This window comes from Mesoplodon densirostris, chromosome 8 (genome assembly GCF_025265405.1).
Source record: "Mesoplodon densirostris isolate mMesDen1 chromosome 8, mMesDen1 primary haplotype, whole genome shotgun sequence".
Lineage (NCBI taxonomy): Eukaryota > Metazoa > Chordata > Mammalia > Artiodactyla > Ziphiidae > Mesoplodon > Mesoplodon densirostris.
This window is the reverse complement of record NC_082668.1, coordinates 76879736-76896370: the sequence shown is the minus strand read 5'-3', so window position 1 is coordinate 76896370 and position 16635 is coordinate 76879736. Positions and strand designations below refer to the sequence as shown.

Genomic DNA, 16635 nt, shown 5'->3' with positions numbered 1-16635 from the left:
TCAAAATGGGAGTCTGAAAAAGGCAAAGAGGTTCTTTAGATGTAAGATCAGAGCAAGATTATTAAATCCAGAAAGATCTGTGTTTGAATCCCAGTTTCTTCTTGTACAAGCTGTACATCCCCAGGAAAATTACTTAACTCTCTTAAGTCCCAATTTCCTTATCTCTAATGGGAAAACCACAACCTCTCTCCTAGGGTTATAGAGAGGTTGCACAGTGCTTAATAAATGGTCATACTCTTACTTCGCTTGCTAGGAGTATCAATTGTGAAAAGCATCACATCTGGCAGGACATGAGGTGTGTTTTTCTGAGGGGTAAGTTCAGGAAAAGGATGCTGCAATGCACAGGCTGGGCTCAGGCTTTCTTTGGGGACTTGCTGGCTTATGCCTATTCACGTTCTCTCTCCAACAGGGAAAGCTTCAGGGCTCCCCCCTGCTCTGCCTGAGGCTGGCTGAGTGCTTGTCCTGCAAGTCTAGACTTTGGGGGAAGTGTTAGGAAGCTCCCGCCACTTTGGCTTCAGGTCTAAGCTGTGTTCTTCAATGCAGTTCCTCCAGCAGTAAAGCCCCAATTATCATTCGCATCCAGCTTCTGTGTCTCTTTCTCAATTTATTCACAAAATTTGGCACCCCTCCCATAGAAAGTACAGGATTAGACTCAAAAAGAATTAGAATGATATCTCTATTACTATTATTTACTCTTAATTTTTACTCATGTTGACTTTAATATTATGTGTGTTTATATAGCATTTATGCAGCACATTTAAGTGGCTTATATTTCTTAGTTTGCAAATCCCAGAGAACAGGAGTAGTGTTTGTGAATTTCTCTGGTTCAGGGCTGGATAGGGTGCAATTGCCCACTGAAAAGGTGAGTTTTGGTTGTGGGAAACTAACTTCTTAGGAAAATTTTTTTTTGCTTTTGGTCATTTATTGGCTAGAACTGTAATTCTTGGTGTTCTATAGACTGACAGCATATACTTGTTTTGTGGGATTGCTTCCTATGCCTTTATAAAAAAGATACATGATGCCTTCCTAATCTTAAGTTTCACACACTTACCTTATTATATCAGTTTCTTTAATTTTGTTTTTTGCAACAACGTCTGGAGGAATTGTTCTCCAACCAAAGTTCATTGGCCACACAAAGATGCCTCTTTGAAAGTTGTCCACTGTCATGTAACTAGTCCAGGAAAAAAAACCAAAGTGCTACCTGAGATCATACACATACACTTAATCAACCCGACATCATGTCTTGTGCAAGTGAATGAAACAAGTGCCTATGCAGATGATTTTAGATCATCACAAACTTTTTAACAACGTTTCAATAAAATGTATGAGTATAATTTGCATCAGTGACTAACAGGCTGGATTGCTCACTTTTAACTTACACTTCTCTTTTAATAATGTTTTGACCATTTTTGAGGAAAAAAAACCCACTTAGGAATATATGTGTGTATGTGTACATATATATATGTATACATATAGATACCACAAAAAGAAAAACTAATCTTAAGGAAAATAAATATTTTGGGGTTCAGCTGAATAGAAAGAGGAAAGACCTGGACAATGAGTATAAGTATTTATTGGCATTAAGGGTTAAGAATTTGTGATGATCAAATAAACAATTGGATTGATCAGCTTTCATCTCAAGATATCTATCATGTATTTCCATTTATTTAAACAGATAAATTGTGTATTACTTAGATTTGCAAAAATGTACATATTAAGAGTATGACCAGTACTTCCTGCTGCTGGTTAAAACTCACTTAAGTATCTTGTGGAATATGACAATATTACCTCATATCCTTATCATTGATGACTTCAATTACTGGACAGGCTACCTTCTTTCTACTTAAATAAACCCTTTCCAGAAGAGGTTCCAACCAACCAACGTTACATTCCACGTGAGAATCTAAGAATGTCAACACGTCACCTACAGAGCCAGAAAAAAACAATTATTTGAAAATGCAATACACTGAATGTGTGTACTTCACATTCAAAGGTCCTGGGGATTGATCCAGAAATGTGGTTTTAAAGGCAGTAGACTTTTCTTCTCACTGAATTTCTTCCTTGTCTCTCTAATTTCATTCCATAATGAAATGAAATAAATTTTGTTTCTAGCAGTCCCTTGGGGCAAGCATTATTTATGTTTGGAAAAAAATTGATCAGCCACTTAGAATGCGGAGCCAAGGCTCTGAAGGGAATATTTAGTATTAAAGTTAGTTGCTTTTGTCCCTTGTAAGGAAGGTGGGTCCCATTAACTCTGGGGTGGAGGACTGGGTCTTTGTTTTGCAGAAGACAAGGAAGAGTTTGAGATTCTGAGTTTGGCCTTAGGAATAATGAAGAGGAAATATCGATCCACATTATAGGGGTGAAAAGGAATTAAAGTGGGGGAACTAGTAAGACTAGGAGGTAGTTTTAAAAGGGTTACAGAGGGGGGAATGGGGAGTTGTTTAATGGGTATAGAGTTTTAGTTTCATGAGATGAAAAGAGTGCTGGAGGTTGGGTGCCCAACAGTGTGAATGTACTTGACAGTGAACTGTACATTTGAAAAATTGTCTGTCCTTGTTGAGCACAGACTCCCCACTTATACTTAGGTTACTGCTTAGGATACTGCTTAGAACTTAGGATACTGCTGCTAGCACCAATTAGTGCTGGAGCATTGTGCTTAGAGTTCCTTGATGAATGTGGACCTGCTGTCCATTTAATTTTACAGAATGATTTATAAGTGATGGTGAGGAAATCACGTGTCTTCCCTGCAGCAGAAACAAGTTGTAGAAATTTACAGAAAGACTGTTGCTCTTCAGGAGACCTGAGAGCTTGCCAGAAGTTAGATGTCACTTGTTGTCCACATACTAAAAGTTAGCCAGAGACTTACAGTTTTGACTTATTATTTTGTAGAAGACTCTTTCAGACTCTCAGAGAACCTGATATTACTCTGAGACCAAATGTGGCTAACTCGACTTCTGTTTCTGCATGTCCTTGGATATCTGATCTCAACCTTGCCTGTGGCTTCACTTCCCTCCTCTCTGAATCCTAAAGGGTAAGTCTTTAGGAAGCAGTAGCTGTCAAGGCCTGTCAGATTCTGGATTCAGAGTCTTATCTTTGATCTCTTTGTTTGGTCAGGCATTCTAGAGAAGATTTCTACACTGGTATCTTTGTTGACCTCTGATTATAGAGACTCTTCAAATCCACCGCAGGCTGCTGCCTATGCTCTACTTGTGAGGTCAGGGGAATGCCTGGGAGAGTTTGGGAGGACTCACTAGGCTGGCCAGCCCTGCTCAGTGCCATCCTTAAATGGTCCCTGAATTACATCCTTGACTAAATCTGGTACAGGACCTCCTGAGTTCCCTTAAACTCTCCACAGTGTTCAGGAGCATTTCAGGGCAGTTGGATTTATCTTTAGATGAAGCTGTTATTAACCCCATCAAACAGACATTTCTGCTTCTTTCCAAACTCAGACATCAGCCCTCCACTAATGTTGCTCAAAGTATGGGGCGTAGACACTGCCATCTATAGGGAGATAGGGACAGAAATTGAGAACAAATATTTTGAAACTTTATAGCAGTTTGCCAGAGTAATTGGTTAATTTATTGTCTATTTCATATACATGTGTGTTATATATACACACACACATATATAATTATGTATATATCTATATGTGTGTATGGATGTATGTATATATAATTGCATATATAGCTATTTTTTCCCCATTTCTTTTTTAGGTAATTCATTTTTACTATCATTTATAAAGGTGTCCACAAAAAATGGAAACGAAAAGAAGTCCTTCTGTGATAGTTTGGCAAGTCACTCTCTGCTGCATAGTGGCAAGCAATTAAGATGCACCTCACTGAAGTTTTTCATAGTTGTGCCCCCTTAGTGAGTCATTAAAACAATTTATTGGGATTGGCTAGAATCTAAAAAAATAAATAAAACAGAAAAGAAGATATTAGAATCCTTCATGCATTTCTTAACCTGGGTCATGGTCAAAAGAGTTTGAAAGTTACGAAACTAAGGCTGAGCTAATGTGTTCAAGGGTGTTAATGAATGACTGAGAAACAAATTTACACTTTTACATTTGGGTTTACTAAATTCAAAGAAATCATTTTATGGTGTAACTACAAGATACTGAGAAGGCCAATGGCAATAACTTTGATCAAGTTCATCGCACCCCTTCTGAAGGTGGCCTCTCATACTGTCTAACAATTTGGGCTGTTCTGGAGATAATTACCAGCAGGCCTTGTGCTCTAGGCAGGCAGAGAGACAGTTTTTATAAGCAGCACAGTTTTGGTCCTGTATTCATCAGCTTCCTCTATATAGATGTCTAATTTGCATCTCAAACTGAGATGGACAAAATCAGAGCTCAGTTGCAATCCTAAACCTGTTCCTCTGGTCATAGCCCCACCATCCACCAACTTGTTCAGATTCCAATCCTAGGGTTTTTTGTTTTTGTGGTACACGGGCCTCTCACTGCTGTGGTCTCTCCCATTGCGGAGCACAGGCTCCGGTCACGCAGGCTCAGCGGCCATGGCTCACGGACCCAGCTGCTCCGCGGCATGTGGGATCCTCCTGGACCAGGGCACGAACCTGTGTCTCCTGCATCGGCAGGTGGACTCTCAAGCACTCCGCCACCAGTGAAGCCCCTAGCGGTTTTTTTGACTCCTCATATTAACACTCTCTTCACATCTTACCTGATGGCAAGTCCTGTAGGCTCTGTGTCCACAGTAATTCTAAATCTGACCACTTCCTCTATCTGCCCTGGTATATGTCTGGTACCTGGACAACTACAGTAGCCTCCTAACTGGTCTCCCTACATCCTCTCTGACTTCCCTAATGTTTATTCTCTACAAAATGGCCAGAATGAGCTTTTAAAATCTAAGTCAGACCATTTTATTCTCCTTTTTAATGTCCTTCATTGGCTTCACATTATACCAAGAATATCACCTGCATTTCTTAAGTGACTCAGAAAACTTTACAGAAGACTGCCTTTGCCTTTCTCCCCAAATGCATCTCTTACCACTCCCTCCATGGTCAGCACCCATCAGCCATAATAAACTTCTTTCTTTAATTTGAATCTACAGAGCTTGTTTCTGCATTGAGACATTTGCATTTCTTGTTCCTTTTGCCTGGGAATGTTCATCACACAGATCTCAGCTCAAAAGTTATCCACTTGGACTATTTCTTGACTATTTTATTTTTGTATCATTTGTGGATAATTACTTTCCAAAGGAAATCAAATGGAGAATTTCATTAAATTTTTCCAAATTCAGTCCATAATTAAGAATCTTAGCTGTCACCACAACGCCCATTTTGGTGTGATGTGCTTGTTGTCAATTTAAAACTTCCATTACACAGAGAAGAAATCTGTTAGCAAACCAATGGGATAAGAAAAGTTCCAAATCTGGGGTCTAGTTGCAAGACAGTGAAACTCAGGTGAGCAGATAATTCGGCATCAGACAATGCTTGAATCCAAGCTGGTGGAGCTCTGCAATGCTATGGCTTATGGGGCAGAGCAGTGGCTAAATGTCTAGAAGCAACAAAATGTAGTAGAAACGAGTGTAGGTTCTAAAGTCAAGGTTTCTGGGTTCTAATCCTGGCTCTACCACTTGCTAGCTGGGAGAACTTGTCACAACTTCAGTGTGCCTTCTTATTCTCATCTATAAAATGAGGGAAATGATTGTACCTACTTCATAGAATTATTGTAAGGATTAAGTCAATTAGTATAGGAAGTGTGTAGAATGGTACCTAGTACATAAGGTCAACTATTATTATGGGGTACAAGTGCATCCAGAGAGGATGTGAAAATGAACCAAAATGTTTGATGCTATTTTTAGAATACTTTTGGAGAGAAAAGATATACCTTCTCCCCCATTCACCCACTAATACCCACACACTAAAAAGAGGTGAGGAAAAGAAGGCATGTTGCTCTTTGAGAAGAGAGGGCAATTGGAAGAGCAGACAAAAGTCAGGGGAGAGAGAATTAATTCTGAAGTTCTCAAAACCGATGGGGTCAGGTCAAAAAGTCACAGGATTGAAGGGGCGCCTAGTGGTCAAATTTGGATGATTTGAGCACACACACAAAAATATGAATACTAACACTAATGCTGATAATATACACATTGACTTTTTTTTTTTTTTTTTTTTTTGCAGTACGCGGGCCTCTCACTGCTGTGGTTTCTCCCATTGCGGAGCACAGGCTCTGGACGTGCAGGCTCAGCGGCCATGGCTCATGGGCCCAGTCGCTCCACGGCATGTGGGATCTTCCCGGACCGGGGCATGAGCCTGTGCCCCCTGCATCGGCAGGCGGACTCTCAACCACTGCGCCACCAGGGAAGCCCCACATTGACTTTTTTAAGGCATAAATCCATAGTGATGGGGGCATAACAGGGGGTTAGAAAGGAGGAAGAGAGAGAGGGAGAGAGGGGAGAGAGAGGCAAAGAGAAAAAGAAAATGATGTCTTCTTTACAATTTGAATGCCATCTATAAAAGAAGAAGGAATGAGAGATTTAGAAAAACAGTTTTGCAGTCCTCAATATAATAATTGATTCAAGCAATGATCATCAATGGCTGCTAGATTATTGGATAAAATGTTGTGAGGGCAGACTTAGAGAATGAACTTATGGTTACCAGAGGGGGAAGGGTAGGGGGGGAGGGATAGACTGGGAGTTTGGGATTGACATGTACACATTGTTAAACTTAAAATAAAATGCCTTTCCATAAGAAATTTTAAAATATAAGAAAGAATGTTAGCAGTGAAAAATAAATGTTGTGAGGAAACAGAATACTCACATGGATCAAAGTATCACCCACAAATTACTTCCTACTCTGAGGAAAACTCTAGCTGTCAACATCTTAACCAAGTGCTTAAAATTAGTATCACCAACACTGGGACGACCTGACATCATGTGTCTCTTGATGTGAAGTGATAAGAAGTCCACAATTCCCATCATCTATGTAATAGAATTCTATATGGTATTCATGAAAAACATCCTGTGAGATAACAGTGAGAACATTTCCGAACATGGTCAATTGCACGAAGTAAATGGCCTGTACTCTTCAAAAAAAAAAAAACAACTCAAGGGTAAGTAAGCAATATATGTGGACTTGTCTATTTTAGACTGAGAGACTAGGAAGACCAAGCAACCAAATGAGTTCATGACACTGAATTAGATTTCTAATTTCAAAAGTGAGAAACAGTTATTAAAAAATGGGGGAGCAATGAGGAAATTTGAAAAGATCATTTATTAGATGATATTTAGATGATGAAAGTTGTGCTAATGTAAGAGAATGTCTCTGTTCTTCAGAGATGTCTACTGAGGTACTTAGAGATATGGTGTCATGACGTCTGTAAATTCCTTTTCAAAAGTTCAGAAAAAGAGTGTATGTATGTATGTATCTGTGTATGTGTGTGATGAAGCACGTAAAACTTTGTGGCATGAAATGATGGATATATGAGTGTTCACTGTATTATTATTATTTCAAATTTTCTGTATATTTGGGAAACAAACTAAAATAAAAATGTAACCAAAACAAAAAGTTAGCAGCTTCTTACCTGTTGCGTTCTGTGCCCCTGCCAGCCTGGCTCTTATTAAGCCATGTCTCTCTTTGAGGTGAAGAATCCGAACTTTTGGAAACTGAGACATGTATTTATCCAAGTTATCTTTCAGGTAGTCTATATCAGGGAAAGGATAGACAAGGAAACACTTTAATTAATGAGATCTGGACCATACCAGAAGTGCCTCTTCAATATCAAATTCCCAAAACTATGACATTTACTATAGTCACTAAACTTTATTCTTTGAGCCATGATGTCATTTTCTTGGATGAATTTTTCTCTGGGTTCAATACTCTAAGCTCTCCATTTTCCCAAAACCCGAATCCGTCTTTTCAGTGTAGCCAAGTTACTGAGAGGAAGGCTCACCTTTTCTGAGGACTTGTCAGGACAGGTACAAATTCACCTTGAAATAAATAAAGCTCAGGTTTCTGCACAACCTTTTCCCCTTGTTATGGCCCCTTCTAAGACCTAGGGGAGAGTCTAAGCATTGTATGCAAAGTGAAAAACTTGCAAAAGAAATATATTGTAACTGCAATTGGCTAAGACCACTGTCACTTCCTACTATGACACCTCCTTTATCACACATCTGCTCTCTTGCTCCTTTGGGGGGTTTTGTGGGGTATATTTATGTAGCTTGCAGTTACTTCTATGTGCAATTAAGTTATTGACATATCCCAGGTAGGAATGGCTTCTAGGAATACTTCTGCTGGTAACTTTTCTACTAATTGTGAATTCTTTTTCTTAAAGAGGACCCCATAGAAGCTTTGGGTCCCACAAAATCCGAATAGGTCATTCCTAAAGGGACTATTATCTGCTTGGTAACTAGATGCTATTTCTGTTTATGCTATCGAGACCACTTCTTAAAATTTTCAACCAGTTTTCTTTAGGTATATCCCTGCTCCTGGAGCTCAGTGTGACCCTGGTAGGTACTCTGAGGCTGAGGGAAATGGCTCCTGTCTTTGGGGTCATGACCAGGGCTAAGCTGCTCTATTAAGATAGTTGTCTCTTTGCTGTTTTCTAAAATTTTCTGAAGTGGGTTGCATTTTGGGAATTTGTAATGTGGTCTAGGACCTTTGGCAGTCATGGGACCATTTACATACACAATTTTTTTGACATTCCAAAGAGAGAGATTCTTCACTGTAATAAACACAAAAGTAAAGACAGTGGTGGATTCTGCCTTTGAACTCTGTTGGAACCTCATTTTTCTTGTCCCTTTGGCAATCTGTCTTCTCAACACTTAGCTGAACATATAATAGGCTTTGTTCTTGAAGAAGAGGACATAGGCCTTCCATTTCATTGTTTACTATAACTCTAGCTATTATCAGTAGGAAAGACATCCCGTTAATTATGGAGTCTTTGCTTGTTAGGTTCCATAAAAAGTTATTTATGCAATTGTAGAGAACATCTTATGGTCTCTGGAAATTCAAGGAGCTGTAGTTAGAAAATCACTTCTACATGGTAGAGAAGTCATAGCTAAAGGGAAGTCTGTGGTGGCTAGTTGAACAAGGCCCTGGATAGTTGTACTGAATTTCTGTATCCCATAGACGTTTGGACTTAGGCCTCTAAGGCACAACATGAAAAAATGATTTGGCATTTGTAAAATGTTTATCAAATTATCCTGTAATTTTTGTAATTTCCATCCAAACTGCTATTGCCTTATATCAAAGTTTGATTTTCCAGGGGGTAGTTTTCTTACCTTTGGTGCTGAAGTCATCCACCAGCAGAATCTCCTTAATGAGGTGCGGAGGAGAGCGGTTGAGGACACTATGAACAGACCTCAGGAGAGTGGACCACACCTCATCCACAAAGCACATGATGACAGTGGTGGTTGGGAGGTTATTGTGTACAAGTTGCTCGGCACACCTGGGCCATAACACAAGCAGAGCACAAAGATGTGCCAACAAGATCCACAAGGTGGTTTTAAAAGTCACAGAGTGCAATTGTCTGTAAATACACATACACTCACACTATCTATCCATCTATCTATCTATCCATCCATCCATCCATCATCTATTTATATCTTTATCTTTATATTTATCTATCCATAAGATGACTTTCTCATGTGCTTTTGTTGGGGAGAGTTATAAACAAAATAAAAGAGCAGAGGAAGGATACCAAAGGACAATTGTTGCTATAAGAGGCCTAGACATGCAAGACATGAGAATGGCCTGTGGAGGCATTACCCTGTAGTGGAAATGACGTAGGCTTTGCAGGTAGTTAAGACACTACTTTGAAGCCCATAGCCAATATTTCTCAGATATTTGTCTATTGATACTTTACTTAATCTCTCTGTGCCTCAGTTTCCTCATCTGTAAAGTGAGGTAATGGTTCTTATTGAACAGAGGTTTACAGCTTAGCGAAAATGCACATAAAACGTCTAGCACAGTTTCTGGGCACAGGAATTCACCAAATGGTAGCTATTGCTATCCTACTTAGGTTATATACCACAAGAGAACATGCCTATTCTCTTATTTAATGTTACTTAACGAACATTAATTCAGCTAATGCTACCAAGTAGCTTATGATTGCCTTCCCAATTGGCCTTCAGCCAAATGCCAAAGAAAATATTGTTTCCCACTGCATGTGAATGTATTTATGGATATAGATAATATGTATTCTATACTAATTAAACTCTTAAATAGCTAGCTTCTCTATCTATTTAAGGGGTCTTTGCTGAGACCCTGTGTGCTACAGGGTAGCCACAGTTGAAATAATTTTGCTGGCATGGAAGTGAGACAATGGCTACAGTGGGAGTGGGTATTCAGGTGGGATGTAATTGGTCTTGGGATTTCTCCATGCCCTGAAGTGCATTGTGCCTCACTGCTGCCATTCTTCCATCTCCCACCTGAGTAACTCTTCACAGGATGGAACCCAGTGGAAACTCACAAAGAGCATTTGCCATATTTCTAATGCAGCTACTCTTGGTAACGTGATAGTTAAATTACAGTGATCATAAATAAATATTATCAGCCTTCTGCATTATTTCATTTTAAACCTCAGACTAACAGCCTCTCTTCCCCTTTTTATAGAAGAATAATTGACATCATGGGGAGTCTAGTCCATGATTAGACTGTTAGTAAATGGCAGAGTTGGGACTCTAGCTCTGGTCCAGTTTGGCTCCAGAAATAACTATTCAGGAAATATTAAGTCCACAAGAATAAAAGCAGCTGGCTGTACATGTGGCATTTTGTGGGAGCGGGTACTTCTGCCAGACAACATAACTACACTGTGCTTAGTCTGAAAAAAAGAAATAGATAAGAGTAAAAGCCATAGAAAAAAAAAACACATTAGAATGGCACTTTGCAGTTGTAAAATACTATTATGTACATAGTTAAATTCAAACTTTATAACAACTAATTGAAATATATACTATTATACTCTTCTTCAAATAGAGCAAACTGAAGCTTAAGAAGTTAAATGAACTACCAAATGTAACATCCTTCACTGGAAAGGATGTATATGAGAATGTGAACAAATAGTTTAATCCAGATCTAGGTCATCAGAGAAAATGAGGTAAAAAGGAAAGTGGTAGAGGATTTTGAAGGTACTGGGGAAGTATGGTTAAATATTCCATCTTGGGCTCTAAGTTGGGAAAGAGGAAGTAAAGCTAAGAGGAGTTTATTGGCTTGAGTGAAAGGAAGAGTATAGAAAACATCAGTGACCTCCTGTGACTCTCTCATCTCTAATTTTATAGTGTAAATGAATGGCAAATGCACATTTCACACATAAATATTCTTTACAACATTTGGTCCAGAAAAAAATAAATCAATTCTAAAAAGGAAGGGTAGTATATATAAGTCCATGCCACTCTCTCTACTAAATGTAAAATAGCTAGCTAGTGGGAAGCAGCCGCATAGCACAGGGAGATCAGCTCGGTGTTTTGTGACCACCTAGAGGGGTGGAATAGGGAAGGTGGGAGAGAGGCCCAAGAGGGAGGGGATATGGGGATATATGTATATGTATAACTGATTCACTTTGTTACACAGCAGAAACTAACACACCATTGTAGAACAATTATACTCCAATAAAGATGTTAAAAAAATAAAATAAAAAGGAAGGGTCCGCTGCACAAATTCTGCCTGAGCCATCTGAATCAACAGGCCTTAGCTGTGAAGTCCTAGAGCTGCTTTATTATTAAAGTTAGGTCGACTTTAGAAACATCTAGTTACAAATGAAAATACATTGGGGAGAGTCAACTAAGCAGGCTAACTCATGTTATATAACCAGGAAGATGAATCTTCTCATCTTATAAAACAGTCGATTTTTTTTGGCCTCTTTTAGAAGAAAGTTCTAAGTGGTAATGTGAGCCAGTCTGAAATTGGAGGTTGAAAGAATGCTCAGGGATTTGAGAGGTTTGGGGAAGGCACCTCCCTTCACCAAATACCTGCTCCTTCTTCCCTCCTTTGCTCTCCATTATCTGTTGTGATGCCTTAATTTCCCCATCAGGAGTCTATATAGGTAGATCATGAAGGATTCCACTAGATCCAATGTGGATTTCTATCCCAGGAAATAATACCTCTGCCAGTTATGGACAAATATATATTTTAGATGCATTTGAGGAATCACATTGAAGATGACCCTGTGGAAGATTATGCTATTCAGATCATATTGGTGCCTGGAAAAGGGGGTGGCATTAAAAGATGGGGCACAGAAGGATATGTGAGAGGTTTCAAATACAAAGTTTCATAGTGTGTCTTGGTTTGGGTGGCTGAGATGCCAGGCTACTATGTCATTTATAGGTACCTGGTTTCCTGCATTACTAAACAGGTTAAACATGTTTCCAGGTGTGTAGAAAACCCAGCATGCTTGTTTTGTTCAAAGGCACAATGGGTCAGACTGGAAAGACTTCCAGCCTTATTAACTCTTGCATCATTCTTAAACATGGACTGTCATCTACTTCCCATAGGTGGTGAAACTGTTTCAAGTTATCCTACATTAACCCAGCTGAAGCAAATTTCCTTTCCTCCAGTTTGCCCATTGGAAACCTTTCTGCCATATTGGAGGGAGGAGTTGCAGCTCAAGTCAAGTCTAAGTTAAATGCAAGATATTTCTGAGTTTGTAATCTTTTTTGAGGTTAAGAATTCATATTTGTATTGTATATGCCCAGTCATCATACAAGTGAGGTACTTAGAGTCTACAGGCCTTGTGCCATACTTTAAAATTAACCCAACCTGTAACCTGTATGTTTGGGGGAAGTCTAGACTGAGATTACTGTAGTCCGTCCAGGTACTAAAAATAAAGGGGGATTCTAATGTGGGGGGCTCCACTGTCCTGCACACAGTGGGTCCACTACTGTGTGGGAGAGAAACACTCTGGACTTGAGGAAGATGACTAAATACTGAGACCTTTCTGATACTTACTGGCTGCACGACTATGGACAAGTCACATAACTTTTCAGAACCTCAGTTTCCTCGCCGTTAGGATGAAGATTACAATGCCTTCATCACCCAATGTCTATAAAGATTTGAGGAGATAATGGAGATAAAAATACTTCTGTAAGTTCCATGGTAAAAAACCCGTGCAAGGTCCTATGATTATGCAGAAGCACATGCACCCATTTTGACTACGTGCACTGCCCTTTTCCCAGGCCGTCCTTTAATCCAAATCTATCAAGGGCTCATCATCTACCAAGAGACTCAGAAAGTGATGCGTTTTGTCTTCTTGGCTTGTATGTGCTGAAGCCTCAGCCACTAACGTGATTTGTATGTAGCCTATCGAATAAGGAAGGTTTTAAATCAGATGATTGAGGAAATGATAATATTCCCTCATGTCTATGAATTTTTCATTTTTATTCCAAAACAGTCAAAATGGACTATGTGGGTCAAGTCTCAGTGTTCGCAGGTTTGAACAGAAGGTCGAGGAGAATATTTTCTCAGCTTCTATTTGCAATTCAACTACTGCCTTCAGGGGCCTTCCCTCTCCAAGCTCTGGTACCTTTGGGAGGATCAGAAAGAGAATAGATCATCTAGCTGAGGAGCTCTGTCCAGAATTATATTCTTTTCTGCAAGACCTTAGAATTATTGAAGCTTCTTTTCCTCTCACTGATAAGAGGGTATAGTGATATAAAATTTTTACTTTTATGTTTTGTTCTTTCTAGGGTAGACTAGCCCTGACATTTAGTCAGAATTGCCTGACTACTAAGTTAGAAGTTTTCAGTCACACTCAGCACTCATACTCCAAAGGCTGAAGCTGTGTTTCCTGAGGTAACTGCCTACCCATCAAAGCTACTGGACTCAGGCTTAGAAATATAAGCCACCAGCATCAATATTCACCAGTTCAACAATAGTCTATTTTGAGCAGGCAGCTGTCAGAGTGAGGTAGGGATGGGAGGGAGAAGAGCAGGAGGTGGGGGCTTCCCTGGTGGCATGGTGGTTAAGAATCTGCCTGCCAGTGCAGGGGACACGGGTTCGAGCCCTGGTCCGGGAAGATCCCACATGCCGTGGAGCAACGAAGCCAGTGTGCCACAACTACTGAGCCTGTGCTCTAGAGCCCGCGAGCCACAACTACTGAGCCCACGTGCCACAACTACTGAAGCCCGCGTGCCTAGAGCCAGTGCTCTGCAACTAGAGAAGCCACAGCAATAAGCCCGTGCACTGCAATGAAGAGCAGCCCCCGTTCACCGCAACTAGAGAAAGCCCGTGAGCAGCAATGAAGACCCAACGCAGCCAAAAATAAATAAATAAAATTTAAAAAAAAAAAGAGCAGGAGGTGGTGTGATGTGGCAGAGATAGTTCTGGGTGGAGGTTAGGGCACCTTTCAGGTAGTTCTGTCTCTCCTGGGGTCTGTGACCTTGGGCAAGTCACTTCCTTCCTCAGACTTCTCTGTAACGCAGGGGACAGGATTAGAGTTCTTCTGAAGCTTCATCTAGTATTAACTTTCGGTGAGGCTCTATGTAATTTTAGCCTCATAAGTGCTTCCCTCTGGGTCATGAGAGCCAGAGCAAAGGTAAATTAAAGTGTTGCTTTGGGCTTTAAATCTTTGGACATTTTCTCTGGTCCTTAGAAGCACCTTAACAAGGTCCTGCGTGATCTGGACTCTGCTTACTTCTATGGTCTCTTTTCTACCCTCCCTGCTCTCCCCAACCCTATGTCAGATTTCCCTCGGTTTCTCAATGGATTATTCTTTTTACCCCTTTTCCCATGTCACTAACTCCCTACCCCTTCAGGCTGCAGATGAAACACTTTGCCCTCTCTCAGGCCAGGCTCCGCCTTTCTCTTCCTTGCCCCAGTAGTTTACTCTGCTCCTGAAGAACGTTTTCATGTGTTTGCCTTGAAGGCAGGACCCACGCTCAGATGTTAGATTGCAGAGTAGGTAGGCACTCAGAGATATTTGTCCACTGCTGAGCTGTGGTTGTTGGGCAGTTTTAAAGAGCCACCTTTGTTTAGTGCTGTATAGAAAATGATTTCCTGTAAATTTTCTCCCTGACAAGGTACCTGACGTGCAAAACTAATTCCCCTCGTATACCTCTGACCCTATCCCCCTCCCTGCAGCTACCCACCCCAAGTATAAGGAAGAGAGATGTTTTAATTTCTGCTAAAGTCATATGATTATAAGGAAACAAAAGAAAGAGGAGCTGTATCCTATGGAAAGAGCACTAGAATTAGAAGTCAGAAAGTTTTCTTGCTGGGACAGCAGACCTATCAGTTAATCTTTTAGAGCCTCAATTTTCTCATCTGTAAATCATATGAGAGATAGTATGTCTTTCATAGTGTTGTTGTGAGGACTGTTTAGAATAAAAAAACTCCACACACATACACAATCACTGCCTGGAACATAAATAAGCACCTTTTTGGTGAGGCTCAGCAAGGGACAGATTCCCTTTATTCAGAGAGGCTTGGCAAACCCAGGAGAGGTAGAGGTGTGGATGGTCACTATAAGGGCAGAGCAGGTGGGGTGGGGAGAGAGCCGACCTGGTGTAGTTGAATTATTGCCGAGTGAAGAAGAATCAGAAGACTGAAGGTTGGATCCCAACCCTACCATTTATGAGCTGTGAGTCCCTGGGTAAGTTACCTTTCCCTGTGCTTTCTTCCTCATCTGTAGCACTTTATCAATCTGGCATGGCTGTTGTGAGGATCAAACAAGATGACGTACATGGAGAACGGAAGGTCCCAGCTGCCCAGCTCATGACAGGCAGTGAGCAAACAGGCGTGGAATGAAATGAACTGCCAGCAGCTGCATTGCCTGCTGCAATCTAAAACCTCAGCTTCCTCTCTAAGTCTCAGCTTCTCTACAGGTGAAGCTGGGACAGCGACAGTACCTGCCTTGAAGAATAATTTTAAGGAACAAATGAGAAGGCAAGTCATAAAGGCCTTTTTAAATACTGTACTCAAGTTTCTCTGCATTGACCCTTCTCACACATACCCGTACACCAACGTTTTAGAAGTGGGGTCAACTTAGAAGATATTTTAGTTTAGAATAATATAGATTTTTTTTAACATAAAGGAGACTCTAAAAAGCTCCCTTTATTCTGAAAGCAAACAACAAAACAGAGCTTCTAAACAAACATTGCTATTTCTCCCCCATTTTCTGAGCCTTGAGCAAAAAATGTTCCCTTCTTGAAAGGCTCTGCTCTGAATGGGTCACCCAGAAGAGCCCAACAGGAGTTATTTTCTGGGAAAAGAGTACTCGGGGCAGTATCACCATAAGAATTTGATAAGTAATTTTATGATGGTTAAACTGGGCCCTGGATGAGGTGTGTAAAAAAGAAGTGTACACAGGTTCGAATTTCTACATTCACAAATTCCTCTCTCGCATAAATATTTCTAGGTCTCTGGCAGTATTTAGGAGACAAAGTCACGGATTTGCTTTAACATTTCTCAGTTTTACATTAATTAGGCACTGTTTTCTTCTCTTTGAATCAGTAGCAGAAGTGTGTTTTATATCCTCTGATCATCTCTCTCCTTATCATTCCCCTAGTTGTGGGGAGAGTGTGATAAGTAAAAATGTCAAAAGCTCTATAGTCATCTTTTGGCCACATTTAACCTTTGTCTTGTTATGGTCTAGCCTGCACCCTTTAAACAAAGTTTACTTTATATTTCCAGCTTCCTGATACAACTTTTTAGTGAAATAGCACACTGTGCTCTAACACA

General features: G+C 40.3%; 1 protein-coding gene across 1 annotated transcript in view; it reads right to left on the bottom strand.

Annotated features, from left to right (window-relative positions):
• The window catches only part of GALNT5 (polypeptide N-acetylgalactosaminyltransferase 5), a 39773-nt gene that overhangs the window by 15936 nt on the left and 7202 nt on the right, over nt 1-16635 (bottom strand). The window contains exons 2-5 of the mRNA XM_060107175.1: nt 9243-9409; nt 7544-7663; nt 1789-1924; nt 1052-1171 (exon numbers count right to left, since the gene is read on the bottom strand). Coding sequence (XP_059963158.1) covers nt 1052-1171; nt 1789-1924; nt 7544-7663; nt 9243-9409 — 543 coding nt within the window. The remainder of the gene's footprint in view (nt 1-1051; nt 1172-1788; nt 1925-7543; nt 7664-9242; nt 9410-16635) is intronic.